Source organism: Cinclus cinclus, chromosome 3 (assembly GCF_963662255.1).
Source record: "Cinclus cinclus chromosome 3, bCinCin1.1, whole genome shotgun sequence".
NCBI classification, from domain to species: Eukaryota; Metazoa; Chordata; class Aves; order Passeriformes; family Cinclidae; genus Cinclus; species Cinclus cinclus.
The window spans coordinates 30,703,312-30,729,756 of NC_085048.1; the positions used below are offsets into that span (position 1 = coordinate 30,703,312).

The 26,445-nt window shown below is 37.5% G+C and overlaps 1 protein-coding gene across 1 annotated transcript in view; it reads right to left on the reverse strand.

Annotated features, from left to right (window-relative positions):
• Nucleotides 1-21,691: 21,691 nt before the first annotated feature.
• Nucleotides 21,692-26,445, reverse strand: part of COL12A1 (collagen type XII alpha 1 chain) — a 95,622-nt gene continuing 90,868 nt past the window's right edge. The window contains exons 63-65 of the mRNA XM_062488587.1: nt 25,852-25,920; nt 24,646-24,816; nt 21,692-22,209 (exon numbers count right to left, since the gene is read on the reverse strand). Of these exons, the coding sequence (XP_062344571.1) occupies nt 22,028-22,209; nt 24,646-24,816; nt 25,852-25,920 (422 nt within the window). The 3' untranslated portion in view covers nt 21,692-22,027. The remainder of the gene's footprint in view (nt 22,210-24,645; nt 24,817-25,851; nt 25,921-26,445) is intronic.

Genomic DNA, 26,445 nt, shown 5'->3' on the forward strand with positions numbered 1-26,445 from the left:
CTCTGCCTTATGACGACCCATCATGGTAAACCAAACTTGGAATAAGACAAAGACTCTGGACACATATAGAGATTAAGTTTATCCAAAAGAGCATTTTCCAGGCCTTCTCTGGGGTCAATGCAACATTTTCTAACTCTGAGCAATATTTCTCCCAACAATACAGACATTGTTTGAAGTTACAGACTGAACAATTGCTCTTAACAATGCAAGCCCTTAAACTAGTCAGTCAGAGAGGTTAGCAGAGTTAATGAAACTGGAAAACTCTTGGACTATTTGCTTCGAAGTGAAAGGAAAGAAGCATTCCAAAGAGCTACATTTCATCCAGTACCCCAGAACAGCTCTGTTCAGGAGAGAAGGGCCTGAAAGCAGTAACCTGAAATACAACTTATAGGTTGCTGGAGAAGAACTTTTCCTTTCTTTGCTTGTAAAGATGACCATTTGGGGAAAGCAGCTTCCCATATCTAACTCAGCCTTTGGACATGATCCCAGGGCTTCTGGCTTTTGTGAAGGAATTACACAAACTTCAGAGGGACCCCTGAGACCTTATAAGCCATGTCTCTCTGACACAGGGACTTGAACTTTTTTTTCCACTCACCTGGTTTTCTCAAGTCCATTATCCTTCCATGTCAGGGCACATCCTGTGGGATCCATTGCATATTAACTAACTAATATTAACGTATTCTTCTTTGCATCCAATCTTTAAATCACAGGTGATTTCAAGTCCAGATAATGTGTCATTAGGAACAAAACCAATAATCATAGCAAATGTTTTGCCTAGAAGCCTGGAAAATCTGAGCCAGGATAGAGAAAGCCATTTAAACCTTCTTTTCTTGTGACTGTCTCTCTATTCTGTTTATGGATCTTCATTGGGTTATTCCCACAACCAGATCATATGTTTCCAAAGTGTGCACAGCTTTTACTTAAAGATATAAATTGTGAGAAATTACACACATAATTTCCTTAGTTACAATATTTTAATAATTGCATTTACAGTTAGTACTGTCACCTGGTTTACTTGGGTTTGATTTCCAACTGCTGGACCTTTTATTTTCTATTTTAAGCTGCTTTATTTTTTAAGCAAATTAAATTGATATCCCCATGGAGAAGCGTGGAAAGTTATTTTAATAAATAATGGTATGTGAGCATAACGTTATTTACTGGGTAATGTGCTTTATCTTGTAATAGGTGATCTGAACAACAATACTGTGAGCTGCCACCAGGTTTTTCCATATATAATTGTTCAAAACAGTACTGCTACATAGTGATGGCATGGCAGTTTGTGCAGTTTTGCATTGCTTTTTAGGTGAACATTAGATCAGAAAATCAGAGAGACAAGATTTCTTTTTAAAAGTAGAATGTGAAGTACTGTGGAAATGGTGAACCATAACTCAGGATAGTCAAACCTTATCCCTGACTGCTTTTTGAAAATCACATCCTATGATGTTTGTGTTTGAATAACAATGTTTTTACAAACATTCATTAGTTCAGCAGATAAATTCTTTGTTAATTGTCTGGTTTGAATCATAAAATAGAAGGACATTTTAGTGAGTATGTGGGTGCTCATATAGATTTACATAAAAGATACAGTGTGTGTGTCTGTGTCACTTCTATCCCACCTTTTCCAAAGAACTTGTGCCCTATCTGACACAACCTAATTAAATACATGTTAATAACAGGTGTTAGATTCCTCTCCCTTTCCTGCACGCATGATCATTTTTCATTTCTCATCCTGAGAGTCCAGGATGGGACCTCATAACCTGACACTTGGAGGAGTGTCTTGTGACTATTATTACCCCTAATTTTTACTGGTTACTTGCTTCAGTGATACCTCTGTGTGTCAGTCACATTCAGAACCCTTGTGCACTATGCAGAAAATTTGTATAAAGGAAGAGACAAGAGTTCGATCTACATAGATGCATAGTACTTAATCTGGTGGGCAATTCTCTCAGCATGTCACCAACTAATTCCAAGCCTCTCAGGTACTATAGAAAAGGCAGCTGCTAAAACGTCTCTGTGGTTACTGAATTTATGAATACATATGAAGAGGTTTCTCTCTCATCAGAAGAGCAACTTGGGAAAATGCATGAAGGCGTTTCTCATAAATATGTGATATCAGGATGGTACTGTCCTGCTTAGTGCTAGTACTGGCAATAAATAGATGGTGAAACAGCTTCTCAGAGAGAAATTAGAGAGGACAAGGAAAATAACTCTTGCAGAAGCATTCCTAATTAGGAGCCAAAATATTTGCCATGCCATTTTTAGCTCAGGTGCTCAAATACTATGCTAACATGAGGCCAAACCAAAATCACAAAGAAGGAAATCAAACCTTTTTTTATTTATTCCATTAGATATCCTGAATAATGGTTCTGTGTGGGTTAAATTAGTGTTAAGAAAAAGGTTTAGTCAACAGAAACTTTATTCCAACTTACATGATTTCCCATCTACATCCTCCCCTCCAGAAGCTGACAGACTTCTGGTGGGCAGACTAGAGACAAGGGGTGTATCTTGTGCCTTTCTACTCCAAAGGACATCTTTGCATTGCTTAGTTGTACCTGAGGAAGCAGTTTTTCAAAAATGTTTAGCCCAGCTGGAGAGTTAGAGGACTTCTGCAGCAGACTGGACTGCCAAAGAATGCAGGGGAGGAAACAGAGAAGTGAGTGGAGCTCAGAGTGAGGGCCAAGTCCTGGCTCATCTCCCTGCAGAGACACAGCCTTGTTGTAAGCTAAGGTAGAACATCTGATGTCGTTACACAAAGCAATGCAAGAAGATTCAAAGCAGCCTCATAGAAGTCATGTCCTGCAGCTGTCAGCAGACTTAACTTTTACTTGAAAAAAAACAAATGTACTAAGCAGAGCAGAATTTTGACTATATAAAACTGAGACTTGGGGTCCTTTCCTATTTTTTGTGATTTATATAAAAAATGAGGGGTAAAAACCCAGAACCCTTCACTATGTTTTGTCATGAGTCTTACAAGGTAAAAGTAGCCATAGGGTTGTGCTGGGTATGACTCAGATTTGCCAAGAATAGAAATACTATTTTATTCTTTGGCTTTAGATAGAAAAAAAAAAAAAAAGGTGTGAGGAGCTATCAAATAGTAAGCACCTGCTCTGCATGCATTGGTGTTCACATGTTCAAAAACCCCCAAAACCTTGATGAAAGAACAGAGACATCTTAATGTTAGACTAGCTGGGTTTGGTACACACATCCTAAGGCTCTTTATGACTGTGTGGTCCTGCTCATTCTTCTATCTGCTGGCAGGAGAAAGGGCAGTGGAAATCCTTAAATTGCCTACATGACAGATTAAACAGTTTTCTCTCACGGTAGCACTAAGGAACTTGCTTGCAGACAAGGCTGAGCAGGAATGAAGGACTTTGCTTGCATCATATCATCATTAATATCTTCAGTGGTATAGACAAAAGCCAGACATCCAAAGATTGCCTACATTTCCTTCAGGCAATTCACTCCAGATGCTGTCAAGTGACTTCTAGCAGTGGCCTTCTTGAAAAGAGGGATTAGCTGGATGATCCCTACAAGGGCACTAACTCATTCCAACATAAAAAACATCAGAAGGACAATGTATAATAATTATTTCTGTTTCTGACACATCTTAAACTAAACAGTTTCAGAAACTGAAAAATATAGCTGGGGAAAGCCCCAGCAGTGGTGATGTGATTTGATCAGAACACTAGTATGTTATACATAAGGAAGGAATTTCTGAAAACGCTACCATGCATACAAAACTTTGGTCCTACTGATTAACAACCTCTTTTTCTTTTGTATATCTACAGAGAACTTCCAAAAATAAAATCAAATTGTTTTTAAACTATACATTTTGGATTATACTTCTGTAACTAAGATATCATGGAAGTGATATGTCTAGAACAGGAAATTCAAAATCTGACCATTAAAAAGGAGAGATTTTGCAAGGAACTTGCAAGGAGCAATAGTCTCAGTTGACTTAGATATACATTTAGAAGCTAAGTAACAAAACAAACGTCATTGTGATTTTTGGCAATTCAAATTGCAAAAAGATGTAAAATTGCATGCCAGGTCACTGTAAGAGAAAAACCTTCCCAAGGTTGCGGAGTGGTCAAAGATAGTGCTCCAGATCTCCTTGCCTTCCTTCTGTACCCATTTTCCACAATTAGTACCTCAAGGTCATGAATGTATGAAATATAGGATAATGCTGCATATCAGAGGATTTCTTTTTCCCCTGAAATGGACGTTTGTCTGCTGCTCCTGTTAATGAAGAAGTGGAAGTGCAGGTTATATGTCAAGAGGAGATGCTGGTGCTTTTAGTGAACCCAAAGAGAAGGAGATAACTACTGGAAGAGTTTTACCAGTGTATGTAGTTTCACTGTCCCATAGCCAGTGTCCCATGCTTTAGCTGCACTGTTCTCTTCTATGATGTCACCACATTCAACTCTGGCTACACCAAACTCTTCCTTCATAACAGCTAGGTAACAGGAGGGATCATATAAATGAGAAATTTCTTCATGTCCCTAAAGCTGCAGACAAATTTAGATTGGATCCACAGAGAAAAAAAAGAAATTTGAAGGGGGTTAGGCAGACAGGAGAGGAGAAATAGTACCAAGAATATCTGTGGTGGGGAATAGAATCAAGTCTACAGGCATAAACTGACCGTATGTGACAGCCTTTCTGATTAAGGGAAGACAGCAGTTGTTCTGCTTCCAATCTTCCAGGACTTACATTGTCCTAAACAGACTCTGAAAAGAGCACAAGCTCCTCTTTCCTGGTCTTTTTGCAAACTGAGAACTCTAGAGTGCAGTCCAGTGTAGGTGGGCTTGGTTTGGACTATGACTTTATGGCTCCTTTAAGACTAATGTGGTTAGGGTTTCTATGTGGGGAAAATAACTTTTCCTCACCCCCACATTCATTCTATGCTCACATGTACTCCAAATCATCCATAAAAGGTCTGCAACACAATCATTAAACTGGTCAAATATGAAAGGGAGTCTTTCAAAATCTTACTTACACTGCCCGTGTGAGTCACCTTTCATTTTAAGCAGTAAGTAAAGCATTTTTTGGCTCTTGTCACCACTGATGAAAATAGGGATGAATAGATTTTCTGCAATTGTAAGGCAAATTCTTCTGTGCTACTTTTCTCATGGCATTTTTGCAAGTCTGAAGCCAAAGTGTTTAATTCTGATAAATTTTTATTTTGTTTTCTCAAAAGCTGTGTGCTTCCTAGACATAAAGAGCACCCAGTACATATACAAAACCTCATATTTTAATTTATCTGCATTTTTTCTTGTCAGGATTTAATCAAATGATAATGATAGCCAGCTAAATCATGGAGAATTTTCCATTACTTCCAAGAACAGTGGATAATTTTCTAACTAGATGTTTCCCTCTATTTTGTGTTCAGCTGTTGATGTCTAGCATTCCTCTCAATGGACACATTGGTAATAAACAAGTTTTAAACATCTTCTGTCATATTTGGTAAGGTGCCACAAAGCTGAAGATTTTTTTCTGTATTCCTGAAACTGATTGATCAACCAGGTCATATTATAGAACTCCTTCTGAAGAAAGCAATTGTTAATCATTTTTGAAGCACTTGTAAGCAAGGAGCAAGAACTTTCCAATCTTCTCACTCCTATTCTTTATATACACTTGACTTCCTGGGAATATCTGAAGCATTGGCAGAAATAACTGTTATTTTCTTAACTAACATGAGTAAAAGGTTACAGATGCTGAATGCAATTTAAGTTCTACTTAACAGTGCCATTGATTAAGCTCACCTGGAGATGCAAATGGGTCCTTCTTGGGAATACTTATTGGAAACTAGCTGCCAGTATAGCAAACAGCTGTCTTTTAGACCATTATTTCTCAAGAAAAGATCAACAAATTCTTAATTATTTTGGTTATTTTTTATGCAATTATTCTTGCAGTGTTTTCTATCTGTGCATGTAAGTTCCCTTAAAATGACTTACCAATAGTCTAATTTGTTCCAGTGAACAGAATTCTTCAGGTCATCAGTTTATGGTATTTTTTTTAATGTGATGATGGGAAATTCAAGTTCAAAGCACTCACAGTCTCTTCAATGTTGTACTTAAAATCAACATGAGAAATAACTTTTAAATTGAGACCCATGGCTGTTCTCCAGTACAGTATGACTTTATGTTACACTTGAAGAGATTATTTGAGTACCTTGATACAGTGTACTCAGAAATTTCCCCTGTGTGTTTTTGCAGCTCCCTTGGTACCTGCATGCCTTGTAGTCTTCAGTGCATTTACCATGGCACAAATATATTCAATTGGCCTAGTCCCCACAATGGCAGACCCTGTATCATGCAATTCCTTCCTAAGACACTCTCTGGCTACTAATTTTGCCAGAATCAGATTGCTCCCCTAAGATTCCCCTCCTTAGGCTTACCAATCCTCATTTCAAAACTCAGTACATTTGTAGGTTTAGCTTATATCAGAGGTCTGGTTTCAAAAGAAACTGTGCTCCTACTTTCCAGGCCATTTTCAGAATTATGCTCCACCTTTCCTGAGAATTACTAGTTCCTGCCCAATATGCATCTAGCTAGGAAAGTTTATGTTGTTTTTTTAATAGCTGAGGACTTGAGTCACAAGAAAATCATCACCTGGGAGGCCTGGAACAGGTTGGATAAAGGCATCTTTCTTTTTCTAAGTGTGACTTGGATTTGAAAAAGCTGAATCTTTGAACTCTGGCCCAATGCCTGCATTTCCTGGTAACTATAACAGACATGGACCATTTGTGAACAGCTCAGATATTTGGAAACCACTTACATACACAAGACTTGATCCAAAACCCACTACCGTCAATGGAAAGACTTTTGGTTGACTTCCATTCTCTCTGGACCAAGAATACTTCATAGGGCTAGAACATACATGCTGTCTTTAGCTGCTTTTCTTCCACATAGTAGCACATCCATATTGCCTTTTCAAATATTTTCCAAATAATGGTCCAAAACAAAGACCCAAGTGCCTCAGCACAAAGTTCCCTTCTTCATAGAAAAGTTCCAAAGGGCATAAAAAGCAACTGTGAGTCACCACACCCAAAACAACAAACCAGTATGTAGCAAATGCTCAGTAAAGATAATACATCATCTATAATGTGCAGAAAAACAAACAGAAAAGTTTTGAAACACCATTACCATTGTGAAGGTATGAGTCTGTACAAAAGCTGTTCTATTTATGAAACACTGCAGCAATCAGAATTGCCAGGGAAATTGACAAGAGAATAATATGGGACTTTACCCTAGAAGACACAGACACAGTATATTTTATATATAAAAAAAAATATTTCTGCCAATTTCTAGTGGAAGTCATTGATTGTTTTCACTGACAAAAATTCTTGTTGGATTGCCAAAATTGTGAAGCAATCATGATATGTTTCATTAAACGTGACAATTGAACTGCGCTCCTGGAAGAATGGGAAAACTTGGCACACTGAAAATTTTGAGTTCTTTGCACAGCTTATGGGCAAAAGATTTTCCCTGCTGACTGTTATGAAAGGATCTTAATGTGTCTGAGAGAGAGAGAGCATAGGACCTTCTGTGCCTGGGGCTGCTGGACTTGGATTTTTTGGAGAGTGGAAGTCCTAGAGTTTCTGGGACACTGATGGGCTAATTGCATGAATACAGTTGGTGCTGTGAAAAGCAGCAGTGGGCTTGCTGAGTCTCTATCCCATGGAATCACAGCAGCCTCGCTGGGGAGGCATGAGTCTCAGGGTGTACATCCAGACCCACCCCAGCAGTACAAGGAAAAATTAGGGGTTTCATAGTAATAGAACATCTTGCCCAGATTCAATCTCCAAGGAGCACCTCAGGGCACCAGGATCAGAGCAGATGAACCTGCTGCTTTGCCAGCCTAGACATGTGGGCACTTGTCCAGGCACTGGACATGCAGCCACTTGTATCACCTTGTCCTGTTGTACTACCCTCCCCACTGAGGAAGACCCAGCTCTCACTGCCACGAGGCCATCAGAATGTTTTAAGTCCTTCTTGAGCCCAAGGTGCTGCCATGAAAACAGTCTGTTTATTGTGTCCTTGCTCTTGTGAGACTGCTGCTGGGTTTGAAGGTAGGGCAAAGTGTTACAATTCATGAATTTCCAAATGTTCTGGAGTACCATTATGGTTTCAAATCACCCAAATTTGGTTGTAAGGTTGAATTTAAATGTTCATCATAAATCTGAACACATCCAAACCAAAGTTTCTCTTTGAGAATGCAAAAATAAGAACAGGATAGGAAAATGTTGAAATCCACCTGGTTTTGCAGTTGCAATCTAGGCCACTGACCAATCCAGTCAATACTGGATTAGTACCATGGAGGACTAGGATAACTCGTCAGAAAACTTAAGATGACAAATAAAAGATCAAAAGAGAAGATGTCTATACATATAAAAGATAATGTTTGTTTTTTCTTTCCAAAACGTGTCTTGAGAAACCAACATTCTGCAAGAACAGAGTGTACTGCCATAGGCAGACAAAAAGCAGTGGGAAAAACTGGTAAATCCCCCTTCAACCACATAAACAAACTTGTCTCTAGGCATGACACCACAATCCATAAAAGCCTTCAGTGCCAGGGTTTTATTCTGCTTTGAGTGTCATAAGCATTAATTTTAGACTTGAGTGGTTGAATAACTCCAGAGGGGAAATGAAATCAAACGATGAAGACTTTCCTCTATTCATCAAGTTCTGAAGGCAATTCCCCACCAGATGACAAAATGTATTTCAGCCTTTTTCTTGAAGAGCAGCATAGCTAGAAAGAGCTATGGGGCATGGATTGTCCTCCTAGCAGGGAGGTGAACTGCTGGTTTATATTCTGAAAGACCAGATGCTTTTATTTGCTCACAGTATATTGACTGTAACAGAACCGAGTATCCACTTAGACATATATAAACATATATTTCATCCCTTCCTGAAAATGCTTGTGTTTGTGTTTGTGTTTGTGTTTGTGTTTGTGATAATGCCTGGCAATAAAACAAGCTTCCACTAAAAGGCTGAAATCTGCTTATAAAAAAAGAAAAAATTAGTGATAAAATGAAAATAATATACTACATCCAAACAATAACATGTCACAAAGTGACAAACCACTGAGAGACAGATGTCAGTGATCTGAAAAATCCGCAAACTCTTTCAATAGATTAGAAGGTTCCCCCTTGGGTAAATCAATGGTATTCCAGTTACTGCCAGGGTCCATGCTCCAGTTTTCTGTCAGTGACAGCTAATGGTTAATTTAAAAGCAGACCATTTGAGTGAAGACAAAAATTGGTCTTCTTTCTCTTCCATGCTTTCAGACTCTTATGAGGAAAGATAACCAAATGAGACAAAAAGAGCTGAATCTATTATTACTTAACTTTTTTAGTCAAAAATAAAAAAGGGTCTTGTAAAAATCTCACTTCCCACGCTGTCTTCAATTATTTATTTTTCAAGGTGCTGGGGAAAAATGAAGATCAGGAATTGGATGAGTACACTCAATAATCATCTATTTTATGACCTACCAACTCCTTCACCCTTCATCATTCCTAAGATGACTCTTTCCCTAAAAGCTTTTCCATGGAATAAATCACCTCAATTTTGAATTCTACACAAAGCAGTTCAGAACTGCATTTTTTCAAACTATGGTAGAAAGTAGTGATTGAGGCAAAGCACACAGTTCCTTTGTGTGTGTGATCAGAGCTATCACATGCTAGATAACCTGGGGTCGGAAATTATGTAGTCCCTGGAACACTGCTAGGTCATGGAGGACCCAGCAGAAATGCTTATAAAGCCACCTCTGCACACATCCTCTACCAAAACTACAGCCAGTATTTAGTATTTTGTCATCTGTTTACATAAAAATTTTGTCCTCTCTAAGGGTTCACTTCTGAAAATAAGCCTCTGTTTTAAATGCTTTGACAGTGACTGCATAAATTTACATGACGCATTTCACAATCCTTGGAAAATTGCTTTGCTTATGATGGATACTCAACATTTCTTTGAGATAAGTTTGCAGTGGGAGCTGCGGGGGAAGGCTACACTGGCAAGACATCAAAATCTGAGGAAATCATAGAACACATCTAATAACATCTTTGTACTTTGCCTCAACAATTATTTTTACAGCATTAGGAACTGTGCCAGAAATTCAAGTTACATTCATTTTATTACATTTGCCCAAGTGTTTTGCATGCAGGTATAATCCACTTTGCATCACAAGAATTAAGTAGGAGCCTATTACTGAATCATAGTATTAGAGAACTGTTGAGCCTGGAAGGAGCCCCTGGAGGTCCAATCTACCTAGAGCCAGTGACCCAAGAATATGTCCAGAGAGTTTTTTAATGTCTATTCAAGGATGGAGACTCCACTTTGTCTCTGGACAACCTCTGGCACTGCTTAGCCACTCAGACAGTGAAAAAGGTTTTCCTGATTTTCAGGTGGAGCCTTCTGTGTTTCAGATTGGGCCCATTGCTTCTGTTCCTGTCACTGGATACCACTGGAAAGATCCTGGCTCTGTCTTCTTTTCTCCCTCCATCAGGTGTTTATACACATTGATAAACTCCACCCTGAACCTTCTATTCCCCAGAATAAGCAGTCCAGCCAGGTTCTTCTATCCATGGTAGTATATTTTCTTGAGTGTAATTGTTTAGCTGGTAAATCTGACCTGTTGCTTCTTTACCCTCTGCCCAGTGTCCTCTGAAATGTGTTTAGATTATTACAACATGGAGCTTTACCACATCAACTTTTTCCCCAGTTAAGAATAGCAGCACTAAAATTGACCTCATTTTTCAATACACATGAAGTCACAATTGGATACAATGCAGTCTCTGAGAATATTGCAAATGTTAAAGTGCAAGAGAACACAGACAGATAAGTTGTTGTTGGTTTTGGTGCTTTTTAAATTGTTCTTGTTCAACTACCCACATTTAATTTGAATTTATATGATGACAGAGGGACTTATAAGAATTATAAAACTGATATCATTTTTATTCATCATTTTCTAAAATAATTTGGCTTTTATATAAGCTAGCTCTTATGCTTCTGTTCTGTGGGAGTTACTCTGAGCAGATGTGCTGCTTGTGTCTTGCCTCTTAGGAAAGATGGATGGATATTTTTAATATGAAAGACACAATTTTTTTTGTACTGTATTGCTCCTTGGAGCATTTTCTGGTTTCTACGCTAATAATTGCTCACATGAAAATTATTCTGCATTTTCCTTTTCTACAGTGTACATAACATATCCAGCTAAGAGATCCAAATTCACCCACTAAATGATTTTATTTTCCCTTGGGCTTGAAAAGTTCAACAGGAGCTGAGGTTTTGTATCCCAAAACTTAAACTATGCATGGGATTCCCACAACAGAGCACTTACTATGCAGTTTCCATCTAAATAGCGTGGTGGGCTAATCAGGGAGGAAAATATTTTAGCAAAAGACTTCATATTTTACTCTTGGCTCTCCACCTTTCTGCAAGGCACCTACTCCTTCCTCATGGAAAGCCCAGTCTCGTGATGTAAAGGGAATGAATTTACTGTAGCTACGGATGGCAAAGTAAACTAAGTCCTCCATATGCACATTCATGGAAGCCTCATAATGAGTCCTCACGTGGAAGGAATTCTTGAAAATAGGGCCATTTCCTTTAAATTAAGGCTGCATAGAGGCACTTGCAAACCTGAGCTGCATCTGAAGATGGTGAGTTACAAGTCATCTCCTATGCAGAAGTTACTTAGATGTATCAGTGTGGTACTAGACCTCAGCAAAAACTGCTGTCATATTCTGCTATATTCTGCTATCATCAGATCTTCCTATCTAGTCCTCAGCACCATGACAGCACACCTAAACAGGCTTCTTTACAAAGCTGCTTCATGTCTGAAACCAGAGAATAGCCAGTCCCAGTGCCAAACAGAAGCTGAACTTTCCGGGAAAAAAAATTAACTCAGGGTACTGAGACCTATTGAAAATCTGGCCATAATTCATGAAATTCCATGCTGATCCATTTCCAACGAGTTTATTAAAGGCAAAACTCTATTGGTTTGGAAGGAACTTGTTCTTTCTCCAGTTGAATTTCCACCACAATGAGGTGTGGCTTTTCCCACAGTACAATGCACAATGCTATTAATGTTACAGGATAACCATAGTCCAATGTAATGTGCCAAAAACTACATGCTAAGTGAGACATGTTGGTTGTAAAATTTGGCTGCCAAAGCTGAATTGATTCATTCAGCTTTAAAAACATATATACTTTTGCAGCAATTTGTGTAGGTGCACAACCTGGGGAAAGACTAGCAAGAATACAATCCAGTACAACTTACAAAGGAAGGTGAATTTTAAACTGGAACAAAATGCCATACAATATTGGCATAGCAGTAAGATCTTCCTAGCTGCTCTAGATGGAGCCATTCATAAAACTGCAAAACCAAAATCAGTTGAATGTGAGAAATATGTATATAAGACATGGCAGCGAATATGCCACTTATGAATCACAAAACATATTTTATTGTAATGATCATAATTTGTCATAATGATAATAATTTATAATTCTATTCACTCTGTTTATGCAGAATGCAAAACAAGGTGAAAACAAAGTCATTTACATGTGAAATATAAGCTGTTTGGATCTTCTGGTTTTCTAAAAGCACAGTTGACTACTCTTTCTTAATTTACCATGTAGTGGAGTGTCTAGGTATCATAGAAGCATTCTTCCAAAATGAAAAATATTTTAAAGAAATGTATGGTAAGTTAGCACAAAACCAATGTGTTATACTCTGACCTACATACTTTTTGAAGCTTTGCAATACATGCACAAAGTCTGACAAAGACATCTGACAGTGAACAAAAATAAGGGAAATCTGCCTTCTTTGATGACTTCTAGGTAAGACCTATACCTTGATCTGAAATGAAACTGGTTTTTCATACATCCATCCAGAGGATTTTTACCTCTCCAGAATTTCTAAGTGTGGTTTGAACACCTCCACATCTTATGAGACCATCTTAGAAGTACTTTTAAGAATGAATGAATAATATATTTTGGGTTTGAAACCTCAAGAACTCTTTATGTTCTCCAATGAGCAAGATGGATCTATTAAAATACATTATATTACTATGCAGAAAATAGGAAAAATCTTCTTGTGGTACGTAATCTCATATATATACACACAAATATATATAGCTCCAATGTTACCCATTCACCTCTGAATAAGAGACATAGAATGATTCAGAAATAAGAAAATATTTTTTTCATGTAAAAGAGAAATTTTTAACTTGTGAGTCTGAGTAACACAGTTAGACTGAGTTTGAGATATGAAAAATGGGCTGAGTCAGTTATACAGCTGAATAAGTAGGGTTGTTAAAGAAAACCTTTATTTCGGGAAATTGTTATTATTGTTCCTGACACAGTAGTGTTTGGCTGAAAGATTATCATTTAGCCTGTTTTTAATATCTTTCCATTTAGAGTAAATTTCAATGAGAATTGTCTAAAATATCTATAAAATCTGCCTGTGACTCTTATCCATTCTACATTTCTTGGACTATTTCTGTATGCTGGTACATAAGGCAGGATATAGGTATCATTCACATTTCTAACATGCTCCCTTTTGAAAAAATATCAATCACATTCTGCTACCAATTTCTGTATTTTTAGAATATGCAGAAATTGTGTCTGTGTATTGTCTGCCAAAAAGGGATGGTGAGTATGTTTATTTTAAAGTGCAGGGCTCTTCCTTCAGTTTCTATATTTCTGTAGATCACAAGCTACAATCTTCACCATTTTTTCCCAGTAAATCTCAATTAATCGCAGTACAAAGCATTGTCTTAAATATGAACACGAAGATTTGTGAGCAAAATTGTAGGTTTTCTTAAATTTTGCATCTATTTCAGGATCTATAGTTTAAGTAATACATATTGTTCTAGGTTATAGTCTAAAAGTGTGCCCAAAATTATGTGTTCTCTCACTATCTGTTAAAAGCAGGTGGGGCAGTCATCTTTTCCATGACTTATCCTTTCTCCAGGGAGATATCTTCCGTTAATGGGCCATTGGGTCCCACTGCATGGCTGATAAAATAACATCATCCTATTAGGAGATGCTTCACCCAGAAGGAGGAGCCAAACATTTCCTACCTAGATAAAAACTGAGATTTTTATCATCACGGCAGCCCTTACCCCTGGTTTCCAGAGGACAAGAGCTGCCAGACCATTCTACAGAATCACTACTTCAACAAGACCACTTCATCTGGACTGCTACACCACTGCAGCTAGCAGGGTGTCAGGTTGTATTCTGACTCTGTCAGTGGTTTTTCTTTTGTACTATTGCATGTATTTTATTTTTCTGTTTTTCCTATGAAACTGTATTTCTGACTTGGAGTCTCTCACTGGTTTTGCTTTCAAACCATTACACATGTGCAATATCTCAGTTCTTAATTTATTCCACTTTTCTGTTTCCAGCAGAGGCCTCATTTTCATCTTTATTTAGTGACGAAACTCATTGTCTTCCATCCTTCCAGCAAGACTCCAGTGCACTGAGTCACATTCCAGTGTCAACAGCCACTGTCCCTCCTAGCACACCTTCAGCCTTAGTAGTAACAGTCCATACAGACCTCCTAAAGGACAGGTTTTATACAGTTTTAACACCCAACCTGTGAAGGAATAGTCCCACTGATGAGCATTTAAGGATTTCCCAAACTAAATATTGTTAATACACTGCATGAGTAGAAAATAGTATTTTTGGAGATAAATGCTGAGCCTGACTGTCCTTCCCAAACAAACATGGGAGCCTCCCCACCCTCCTATGCTCCAGGATGCTATTTCAGCCCAGCCTGGGCCCATCAGTCCCTGCCCCAGCACTGTCATGAAAACACTTTAATTTCATACCACTGTCTAAGGAAAGCTTTTGATCTTTACTGTACATTTAAACGTCTTTCTCTTCAAATTTCTGAAAGCTTCCTATTTCACTATGAAATTTCTTGCCTCATTTTTGGGGAAGCAAGTGCCATAAAAGGAAGACACATCTTTCAGATGTGTATTCGCGGAACAGATCAGATACAGGGAATGTTTGGTGCTGTTTTGACTTTTTCTGCTACTGAAAAGAGATCAGTTCAGGAGACTGAGAAATATAACTGCAGGATACTACCTTAGAGGATGCACTGGCTGGGATTTTACTAAAAATCTAAAAAGGTTTTAGGCCTTACTAAAAAGCCTACAGGCATTTTCTGTCAAATATACTATACACAAGGGCATTGCCAAATAACAACAGAGTATTCATGGTATTCTGAAGAACTGCCAAAGAAAACAATCTGCAGATTACCCTTTATTTGATGTTATGCTGACATTTTTCATATGAACAGGGTTTCTGGAACTGAAAATTAAAGGATAAACATCTAAGAATGGATTCTGGGTCAGAATTCCTGCTTTCTATTCAAACCTTGGCTATGGTTTTATATCTTTGCTTATTTACCCATAATGCAAAATAATATTGAGATTAAAAGCCATTGTAGTTAAAAGAACCTTATTTTCCACTGTTTTTCAGTGCACCAAAAAAGTATTTTTGTTCCTTAGAATTGCATAGAAGTAACAGATTTTGTTTAAAATCATGTCTTTTACCATCTCACTTAACAGTCAAGAACTATGTGTAGCTACATATAAGAAGAAAATAATATAATTTACCCAGAAGATTTCCCACTTGTTAATCTATCACAACAGGAGTATAAAAGCTGAAAGAGGTCTAACAGTTCAAAAAGATACAGGGAGATTTGGAAAGGCCAATATTTATACGAGCGTCAGCTATAAGAAACTAAAGCTCTGTGTCCAAGCCCCTGCTTTAGAGTTCTGGATGCAAGATGGGTAATAGCAAAATGCAAGTCACATGGAGTATGATTCAGGAGTCCTAGAGACTTTCTTAGTCTTTTTTTCATATGCTGACAGAAAAATAGCAATTAAACAAGTGATTGAAATAGCAGGAAGGCAAAGGGAGCAGAAGAGAGCGGAGGGATTCCTTCCTGTCAGGCTTTACTTTGGCAGGCTAAACAAGCTCAACTCCTGCAATCACTGGGTGCTCCAGCCCCTGGACCACCTTGGTGTCCCTCAGATGAACTAGCTGTAACATGTCCTTATCCTTCACATTTCCGGGAGTTAAATATGCAGGAGGCCTTCACAGTGCGGCATAGCACGTAAGCTTCAGGAAGGAAAGAGAGCATGGAAGGAGGGAAGAAACACCATGCCAGGCACCACATGTTGGCATGCATGAGAGACAAAAAACACTCCTGTACAGTGTACAGTAATTTTAGTTACTTTGGTCTGTTCATTGTCGTGAACAGAACCCAAAGCTGCAAACATTGAATAAAGTGTTTGCAATTTTCCAGTAGAGGTTGCTACAAAGCATAAGCGTCGCGGCACTACTAAAACAAATAAACTTTTTTTAAAAAAATATATTTTTTGTTTGTTTGTTTGTTTTTTCAGGTTGACATCTGCAAATCCAGTATTACTCGAGGTATTTATTGGTTTTCTATACTTCTGCTTTTCCCAGACAGGAATACTTTTTCTTCTTTTTTTCACAAGGCTGGAGTTCTGGTTTTTGCTCTGAGATTAATAATTCTGGTGAAGTTCATGACAGTAGGCCCTGGATATGTTCCTTCTCTAATAGAAGAAGAGACAGTTTTTGTTTTCCTATTTCTGGTATTTCCTGTGCATCTGAAGCTTTTCTACTTTCATTACAGATGAAGGAAGAAAATACATCTCCTTCAATATTTTTAACTTCTGAACTTTACTGAGATAACACACTCTGAAAATGAGAAACAGAAGGTATTTCATTTCTTCGCTGTCCATTTTAATTGATTTATTAAATATTTAATATTATAAAAATAATATTTGTAGTGACTTGGAAGGTAACTCAAGGCTGGTTAGAGAGGCCAAGTTATTAGGGCCATATTGCTTTCTGAAACTCAGAGTTCAATGGGTGTCTCAAAGTAAGCTCCCAGAAATGTCACGCTCTTAAACTTTAGGAACTCTTGAAAATCCAGTGAGTAGATTGCATCAGCCCAGGAAGTAATAAATATGAGCTGCACAAAAAAAAAAAAAAAAAAAAAAAAAAAAATTACAGTGCAATTACAGTGGTAATGAATAAAAACCTCAAGACATCCTGGACTGCCTATAGAGATATGACAGACAGAGGGAGTCAAACTGACCACAGAACTGTTCTTTACAAACAGTTCAGAAACAACAGGAGTGTTCAAGGATGAAGAAATTCATAACCACAAAGCTGACACAGAAATGAAACTGAGACCAGCACTTGTGTAACCAGCTCAATACAGTCTTTCTGCATTTCCTTATCAAAAAGCAAATATCTGATTTCTAAAGGGCTTTCTAAATCTCCAGTCTTAGGGATTTGTGCACACAAATTTGCTCCAGATTTGTTCACTCAAAGCAGGACTGCAAATGCAACCTCACTAAATTTGATGGAAAGAACATAGCTGATCATACAAGAGAATTTCACAGTCACTCTCTGAGGCGTAACTGTCACAATTAGCTCAATGATTGCACAAAAGAACAAAAATAATAAGGTGGAAACATATTAAGCATAAATCAATGAAAACACAACTGAGCATTTTTTTTCAGATGCCAAGAGTGCATTACCACTAAAATCACTAATGTATTCTATTCCTCTTAGCTGAGTGTGATCTAAGAAATTTTCATATCTGGAGAAACATTCAAGAGAATTTCTTTAAATCCTCAACTCCTTTTCCAACATGTGAAAGTGATCAGAAAGTTATCAATGTTTTTAGCTAGTTGGTCAAGGCAAAACTGAAGGAAACACACCCTTTATTAGTAGCTGTGTTTTCTTGATGGCTATAAGCTGGTAAGATCTTTTTTACTTTGGAGACCAGGAATACAGCTACCTTCATACCAGTAAGTTCAATGGTACATTAAAAAAATATATATACAAAGGCATTAATTCTCATTTAAAAACTAACATGAAAACAATTTATATTTTCACAGTGCAACATCTTCTTGAAATGTTTTCCCATTTGTAGTGGTGGTCTGAGCTGCAGTCAAAAAATGCCAAAACATTATTTCACTTCATAACAGCAAGGGACAATCTCAAGGATTATGTGCCTTCTTTAATGTGTTTTCCACAGGAGGATATGTTTTGGAAACTTACTAAGAATTATTGACTTTAAGATCTATAGAGAGTGTTCAATTTGCCACTAATATATATATATATATATATAATTTTTTTTTTTAATACAAAGAGGGGCCTTCATGAGAACAAAGGTCGACTGCATGTGTTGTTTTTTGAAACCCTTTGTGTCTGGCCAAATCAGTTATTTTCCCTTTATCTTCTTTTATAAGTCTCTCTGTGCAGTCAGAACTAGAGCATTCAACAGACTACTGCAAAACAACAGCAAAAGTAGAAATTGAGGACAGCACTCTCACATCCTTTCCTTTGCTCCCTTTTTACCCAGTCTTGCACAAAGATTTCAGTGGTGATGCGTTACCACAATATTTAGCCTCCATAAATAAATAACATTGTCTGTGTATTTTTTCAGTTTTGCTATCCATGCTATCAGAAACGCAAAGAGCTTGCTCCCTGAGCATGGGGCCTGTGGAACAAAGGCTGTCTTCATTAAGCTCCTCTCTGCAAACAAGGAATCACAAAATCACAGAGTCACAGAATGGGTAAGTTTGAAAGGGATCACAGTGGGTCATCTGGCCCAACCTTTCTGCTCAAGCAGGGTCATCCCAGATCACAGGGCACAGAATTGTATCCAGATGTTTCTTGAATATCTCCACACTGTCTCTGAGAAATCTGTTCCAGTGCTCAGTCATTCACAAGTAATGAAGTTCTTCCTCATATTCAGATGGAACTTCCTGTGCATCAGTTTTTGCCCATTCCCTCTTGTCCTGTTGCTTGGCATGACTGAGCAGAGCCTAGAAACATCCTCTTGACACCCTCCCTTCACATACTAAGAGACAGTGATGAGGTCTCCTCTCAGTCATCTCTTCTCAAGGCTGATCAGGCTCAACTCCCTCAGCCTATCAAGTGTTTCATACAGATTTCAAGCAAACAGCAGCCCTTTCCCACCTGGTTGTTTGTATCCACAGCTTTTGCCAAAATGAAGGGAAATGTGTATGCAATTAAAATTCAGCTCTCAAACAATTTCTTTCTTTCAAACTCTCAGGCTATGTAAACTGCTCAGTTGTATATGAGATATTCAGGAACTGAAATTTGTTTGTGTTTGCATTGAATCTGTATTCTGTATATTCCTGGAAATAAGTTTTCTTCTTTGTTGGACTCAAACTGTAAACACGCATTTCTAAGCTGCCCAAACATCTAAAGTATTTTCTTCATATTCTGGCTGGGCCAGTGAAAGTTCTTTTTGCTTCAAAATGTAGTGAGAAATCTGACTCATGTCAAACAGGTGAAAGTAGTATTAACCAGCTTTGAGGGTTGTGGGGACTTTTAAATTAAACATAAATGCATATAAGCACTTATCTCAAGCACACAGATCGTCAAGACTCATATTTTGCAATTCTGTGCCTGTAGGGAGCACACAACCTAGAGCTTACATCTACCCTTCAGATCTGTGAGCAGAATTTTGTCATTAAAATGTATTGACTACCAATAAGTTCAAGTTTCATTGAATGTTTAAATATTTTGGCTCAGCAGATTATCAAATAGTGGCATCTCTACTAGGATTGATATCAATAAAGAAGGCAAAAATCCACAAAGGCATCCTTGGCAGGCATTTGGTGTATTTTTTGAAGAAATTAAAAATAATTTAAAATATATGCTTTTAAAAAGGTAAAATTTTCTGTTTAGAGGGCAGAAGGGAATCTTTTCAATGAAGACGTGGACATCTTGTTAAACTTGTCCTAGAGAAAATGCCAGAAAAAGAGATGGGACATCAACGCAAGATGTCATTATTTTAAAATACAATTCAGATAAACCTTTTAATCGCTTCTCCAAATTTCTACCAGTATCTTTTTCTTTTTCTGCCTGACTCATGCCTTTCTTTATTGTACATGAAACCCCAGAACACGTTTTTGATACTCAACTCTGAACACTTAGAAAAAAGAATAAAGAATTATTAGCTTTGGTTCTCCTTGCTCAGTTCAACCCAGAATTAGTCTCTCACAGTCTAAAAGACGTGGATGTAATCAGGATCACCCTTTGGAATTCCATGTTTGCATTTCTTTCCTCTGATAACCCCAGTCAAGCAGTCTATGGAAGCTGTGTAATTTCCATTTGTGGTCACTAAAATTTGCCATGCAGCTTCCAGTGCAGAGTAAGATACTGTAATCAGGAACCAGCCTGCACATCTAGCTTCAGTTCTGTGATGTCTTGCATGATCTTAAGAAACATAGCTCCAGCTTTCCCACTTATGTCAAAAGGCTTTGCTCCAGCTCCTACAGCAAAAGCCATGTCTACTTATCAGGAAGACAGCTGAGACACTGTGGAAAAGAAGAGTCACCACCAGTCCACTCTCTCCTCCTCAGTTAGCAAGTAACTCTTCTGGCCCACTTTGGTTCTTTCCCAAATCACTCTTATCACCCTCTGTAGATAAAGTTCCATCAGCCAACGCTGCGACCAGAGCTCCTGTGAACACAGAAGACTTCCCAAGCAGGAGGAGGCAGCTCTCATACAGTGCCAGAAGGATGCAACTTGGCTCTCACCACACCCTGCTTCCTCAAGGATGCTATTTGTTAGTGTCAGTGCTGCCATAATGCTCACAGCACACCAGTAGTCAGAGGCTGCATAGCTTTAGGCACTCTCTGCAGCTCAAGAAGTTCACGGGTGGAAAGTTCTTCCCTCCCTGCAGCAGCAATCCATTAGAAATCTCCCAAAAGACAGCAATTAATCCTTACAGTCGAACTCATTTTCCTCTCCAAAAGCCTTGCAGGCTGAATTTCCTAAAAGCTACTCACACCTCAGACAGAGAAGGCATCTCCAGCTTTCATCCTGCCACCTCTAGCCACCACAGCCTAAATACCTATTAGACTCTTCAAATTGTAATTGATTTTTTGATAGCTGGAATTTCCAGATTATTGAGTGAATAACACTAATACAATACAAATATATTAGTCCCACAATGCCTTTCATAAAATGAAGAGACACATACATTTTCAGTAGTTTTATTGAAAAATGCCTCTTTCATTTCAGAAATAAATAATATAAGGCAGTGAAATTCACAATTTGCAGTTAAAATATAAAAGCAGCAATTCTATATCCATAGTCTTGCAAACAATTTCCAACTGCTTTTGGTAACTAAGAAACATTTTATTCTGAAAAAAAAAATCCATACTAAATATACAACATAAACATGCAATTCCATCGCTGCAGGATTGACTGCAATTTGGCATAAATATAACTGTGTCTACAAACAAGGAGATTTCAGGCATTATTAAATTGTATCCAGTTGATACAATGATTTCAGCCACTTAATGTTTGTGGTGTTTAGAGGAGATGTATAAGAGCAGTATATGCTCTGCAGATTGTAACTCAGAATAGAAGAAAATTACAATGATACTGGAAGGAGAGGGAAATTTTTGGTGTTTTTTAACTAGATATTGCAGACTTGTGATCTGACTGAATTGAAAACATGCATTTGAAAAAGAAGAAAAATGTAGAGCTAAAGCAGACAGTCCTTAGAAAATTTGCAACAGTTCTGTGGTTATTTTTGTTTTGTTTTTTTGGTTTTCTTTTTTTAAATGTATTTGTTTTTACATTATTTTAATGAAAAGGCAGCACTGGGATAACTGAATGCACACCTTAATCTGTATGTAACCACAATAAGCAACAGTATTTTACAAGCATTTCCCGAGCAACATGAAGTGTTTGGGTACACACATTGCTATCCCCACATAAGCGAGATACAAAACAGGAGTGTGTCTGATACGAAAAGACCAGAGAGCCTTATTGCAAAAGGAATGATGCACTCTCCCTGTCTGTATCTGCATATGCAAGCACAGCAAAAAAAAACCAAACAAACAAAAAAAACCAACAAAACAAAACAAAACAAAACAAAAAAACCAAACAAAAAAAAAAGCCCCAAACAAGATGCAGATCTTTTACAGTTTTGTTTTTGCCTTTCTTGACAGTGATCTTTTCCAGCGCATGTGCTCAGGGTATTCTGGTGAATGCATTTCAACTCCATAGTCCTCATACTCGTCCTCTCTCCTGTCTGACTCCATAGGTACTATAAAGGGTTCACCTTCAGGCTGATAGGGTCCGCTTTCAGGCACGTATGATTCTGGTTGAAAATAGTTGTCCGATTGAACATAATAGTTATCGCATGTCTTTGAATCCACATATGCAATGAAAGTTAGTCTGTCTATATAATGTTAGTTCAACCTTATTTTCACATAATAAATATATAAATAATTACTTCACTAGGGGTGTTTCTCAGTTTTGTTCATGAATGCTTTTTGGCAGTAAAATAATAAAAGGTTTAAAATTAATCTTGAAAGGTCTTGTATTTATAATACACAAAACAGTGCAGAAAGAGTCATAAATTAGGCAAGGGACAAATCATGGTAAAACTAGTAAAATAAAAACCAAACAAAACCAAGAAAATAAAGTAAAATTACTATTTTACAGCTACTTCAGAAAAATCTAAGCATTGGTCTTTATTTTAGACTGCATAATTAATAGAAGACATGGAGCACGTAAAATGAAGAGATGGGTTTGGCATATAGTAATTTTCTCTGAGAATGGGAGAGTAAGTGTAGACATAACTATCACCAGCGGCAATATACAGTACATGTCATTTTGTCGTGCTGTTCCTCGTAACAAACCGAGTTACAGCTGGTGCTTCAGGAACACCAAAAACTACAGCAAAACAGAAGAAAAATTATTATAAAACTTTGGTATTTATAACTGCAGTTACAGATCCAACAAGATTACACATAAAAAATGGTATATGCCCCAATTCAAATATGTTGGCAACAAGAAACAGACAGGTAGGTTTCGTAAGTTGTCAAAGATGTTATTCTGGCATACAGCAAGCAGCAGCAGGCTTTTATGCAAAAGTACCACGTAGAGTTGTTAACAGATTTTAGTGGATACAGTCCCATACAAATCATCTACAAGCCACAATTAGTTTACTATTTACATAAGTTATTTCTCATTTTCCATGTTAAATCTGTTTCTCTTCTAATGGCATTACCTTTGCTGGTTAGTAATTTTACAAGCCTCCTTAGCCACTGAGGTTTTTGGTGGTCTAGGTTTTTTATAAAAAGAAAGACTGTCTATTTTATTATTGAAATGCAATAGGCTTAATGAATTGACGTCACCGTCCTTTTTCTCTTTCATGAGTTGTGTTAGTAAAAGTATCTCCCCGTTCTATGAGGTCAACATGGTTCAAGAACCATATCCGTGGTGAAATATCCATACGGACTCATTCTCTAATAAGCACGTGCGCAAACATCTCAGAAACAGGATTTTCATGTATTCAAACTGTAAGCAGCACTGGCGACTTAGAAAATGTGTTAGCCGAAACCTGAAACAGGTCAAAGATGATGTTAGTCTTTTAAAAGTCCTTCTGATGTGCAAAAACATACTTTCATCCAACTAAATACATAACAGTTAAGTCTTAGGCATATATTTATATATGTATACATCGCTGCTTGCTAGAAAGAACACTGCTGAATCACACGTACAATTTATTTTTCATTTAAATAAGAATTTTTTTGTGAGATCTACACAACCATCTGGCTCTTTAACCAGAAGCACTGAGTCTGCAAGTGTGTACATATATATATATATTTTTTCTCTTTTTCTTTTCATGGATACATGCACAATTACACTAACAGCAAACCATACCCAATAGTAGTATCACATACACTAATTCTGAGATCTGGCAAGGCATACATATTAATTTGTTAACAATACTGTGGTCCTGCAGGATCCCCATATTAAAATATATTAGAATCTTTCCAGTCAAAAATTGGTGGTCACTCTGACCCTTCATTTTGGTTCCAGAAGCAGCCTACTGCTTTGAGCTACATTACAAAGTGGAAGGCTTATATGACTCAGGGCTAATCAGAGACCCCATGGTATTTAACCTGGTGGATATTGTAGGACAGTGGTATTTTTCAGTTGTCTGCACTGTTATCAACAAATGAATTTCCTCTGTGGAAAAATTTTATTTCAGGTATCAATTTTGTATAAATAATCCTGACATGGCTCAAAAAGAGACACATGGAAACTGCCAACCACAGCATTCCTTTTATTTTTCAAGAGAAACATGGAGAATTCAACCTTGTTCTGAAGACGATTGGAAGGGGTGGTGATAGAGGGGGAAAAAAGAAGAGAAGAAATTGGTCACTTAAATCCTATGTACAACACTACCAGCTAGAAACCATCTACATTAAAAAAACAAACAAAAAAACCCAAACAAACACACACAGAAAAAAAAAACCCATACAAACGAGACTACAATATTTACTCACTACTTCCTATTTAATACCAACCATGCATAACATCAAGTAATCCTACACCAAAGTCTAAATGGCTGCTCATATATCTGCACATTACAATGAGGCAGGTCTGCTGACTGCAGCCATTTCCTCCTGACTCAGTGTGCTTAGATTAGCAGGACTGTCTCATGTAAAGCAGCTCAATCTGAACAGCCACATCTGTGAACGCTATTTTGGGTAAGGTTAAGGTTAAGCTGTTCATAACGTACCTGGGAATCCTTGGCCATTGTAAGGGATGCTAGCACACTGGGATGAATCACAATAGCCTGGCGGCCCTGGGGGACCCCGGATACCCGCATTTCCAGGACGGCCTGGTGGCCCTGGTGGTCCTCGTGATCCTGTGGAGCCTGGTGGACCAGTTCTAGATTCTCCTTGTGGACCTAATTTTAGAATTGAGAAGGAGGTTGGGAGGTTGTTTTCTTTAAGAGCCATCTTGATAAAACACCTAACAATACTTCTGTCTAGACTACACAGCCCAGGTTGTCTTTGGTGAGAAAGCACTCAGACTTTGTTGCTATATGGGGGTCAACAGAAAGAAAAACAAAAGAAATCTAGAAATGTGACTCATCATGAGTTGCTTCCCTGTGTGTGGTTTATTTAAGTATTTATTCTTAGAAACTAATTTAGTAAGGTTTGAGCCAAGTAAGAAACATCAATGTATTCTCTGGTTAATTTCCCCTTTGTGTAAGATATGATGATCTCAAGGGAAACTGCCAGATTAGACAAGCACACTGGATTTCAATTAAAATATAGGAGTGTATCAATTATACTGCCCAGTAGCCCCAGGGTAGATGAGGTAATGTTTTCTTTGGAACCAGTCTTATTATGGTTAGCAGAAAAGTAAAGCTTCAAGTAACTGGGGCTATAATTTGCTGCAAGCACATTATGGGGTAATGAAAAGCCATTTTAGTCTACTAAACTACAAGCAGATACAAGTGATGCAGCTGATTTATGACAAGGTGTAAACAAAATTTCATAATGCAAAAAACTAAACTAATAATTAAATTATCTGTCTCTATTATCCATTAACTCTGCATGTGGGAGTATTTTGTAGTCCAGCAAGCAAAAAAAAAAAAACCCTTACTACAAAAGGATCATCTGATAAGACTTATGAAAAATATCTGTCAAATATTTGAACAATGTATTTTCATGAAATACATTTTCACATTAACAAGCATGCCAGATAACTAAATAAAAAGATAAAAATAAATACCTATTATCCATGTCCAAAAATCTTTCTAAATTGCTATTTTTGTGGTGGTTTCCTACAAATTTATTAGAGTAAGCACTGATACACGTCAAAAAGATGAAGTAGGCAAAGGGTGTTCATTCATCATATCCAGTCTGGTTTGCTATGAAGAAATGTTTGCTTTTCTCCTACTTTTCTGTAATCTGATTAAACAAAAAATATTTACCAGGTGGTCCTGGCAAACCTCGTGGTCCTTGGGATCCAGTCCCTCTTTCACCTTTCTCTCCAGGGATTCCTACAGAATAATAAAAAGGCAATGAAAATCAAAGAAAGGAAACTACATCAACAGCTATTTCTTCACACTCTCTCACTGACAGTAATATTTGCTTCCGATGATTTAATGCAACAAGAGCGGCTAAAATTTATGTTCTACAGATGTCCAAATGTAAATTTGGGAAAATAATCTGGATATAAATATAGTAACCCAAGGATAGGATAGGATGCATCCTAATATAGGATGCAGATGTAACTTAGCATGAATAAACTCCCTGAAACATAGGAAAGTTTTGAGGTATTGAAACACCACAGAATCTTCTTATTTTAAACTACAGTCAGGAAGATATTTGCAGTTTTGCATACTTCTGCTATAAAGGATGGTCTACATTTTCTTAGGAACAATTATAATGAGAAAAAATTAAGACATTCTTCTGAATTCCTGGATTTTTTTCCTAGCCTCTTAAAAAGAGTCTATAAAATACATCCTAGAAAACATAGCAGTGAGTCTATGCTATAGCAGAGTAGAGGAAAGAAGCAAAGGCCA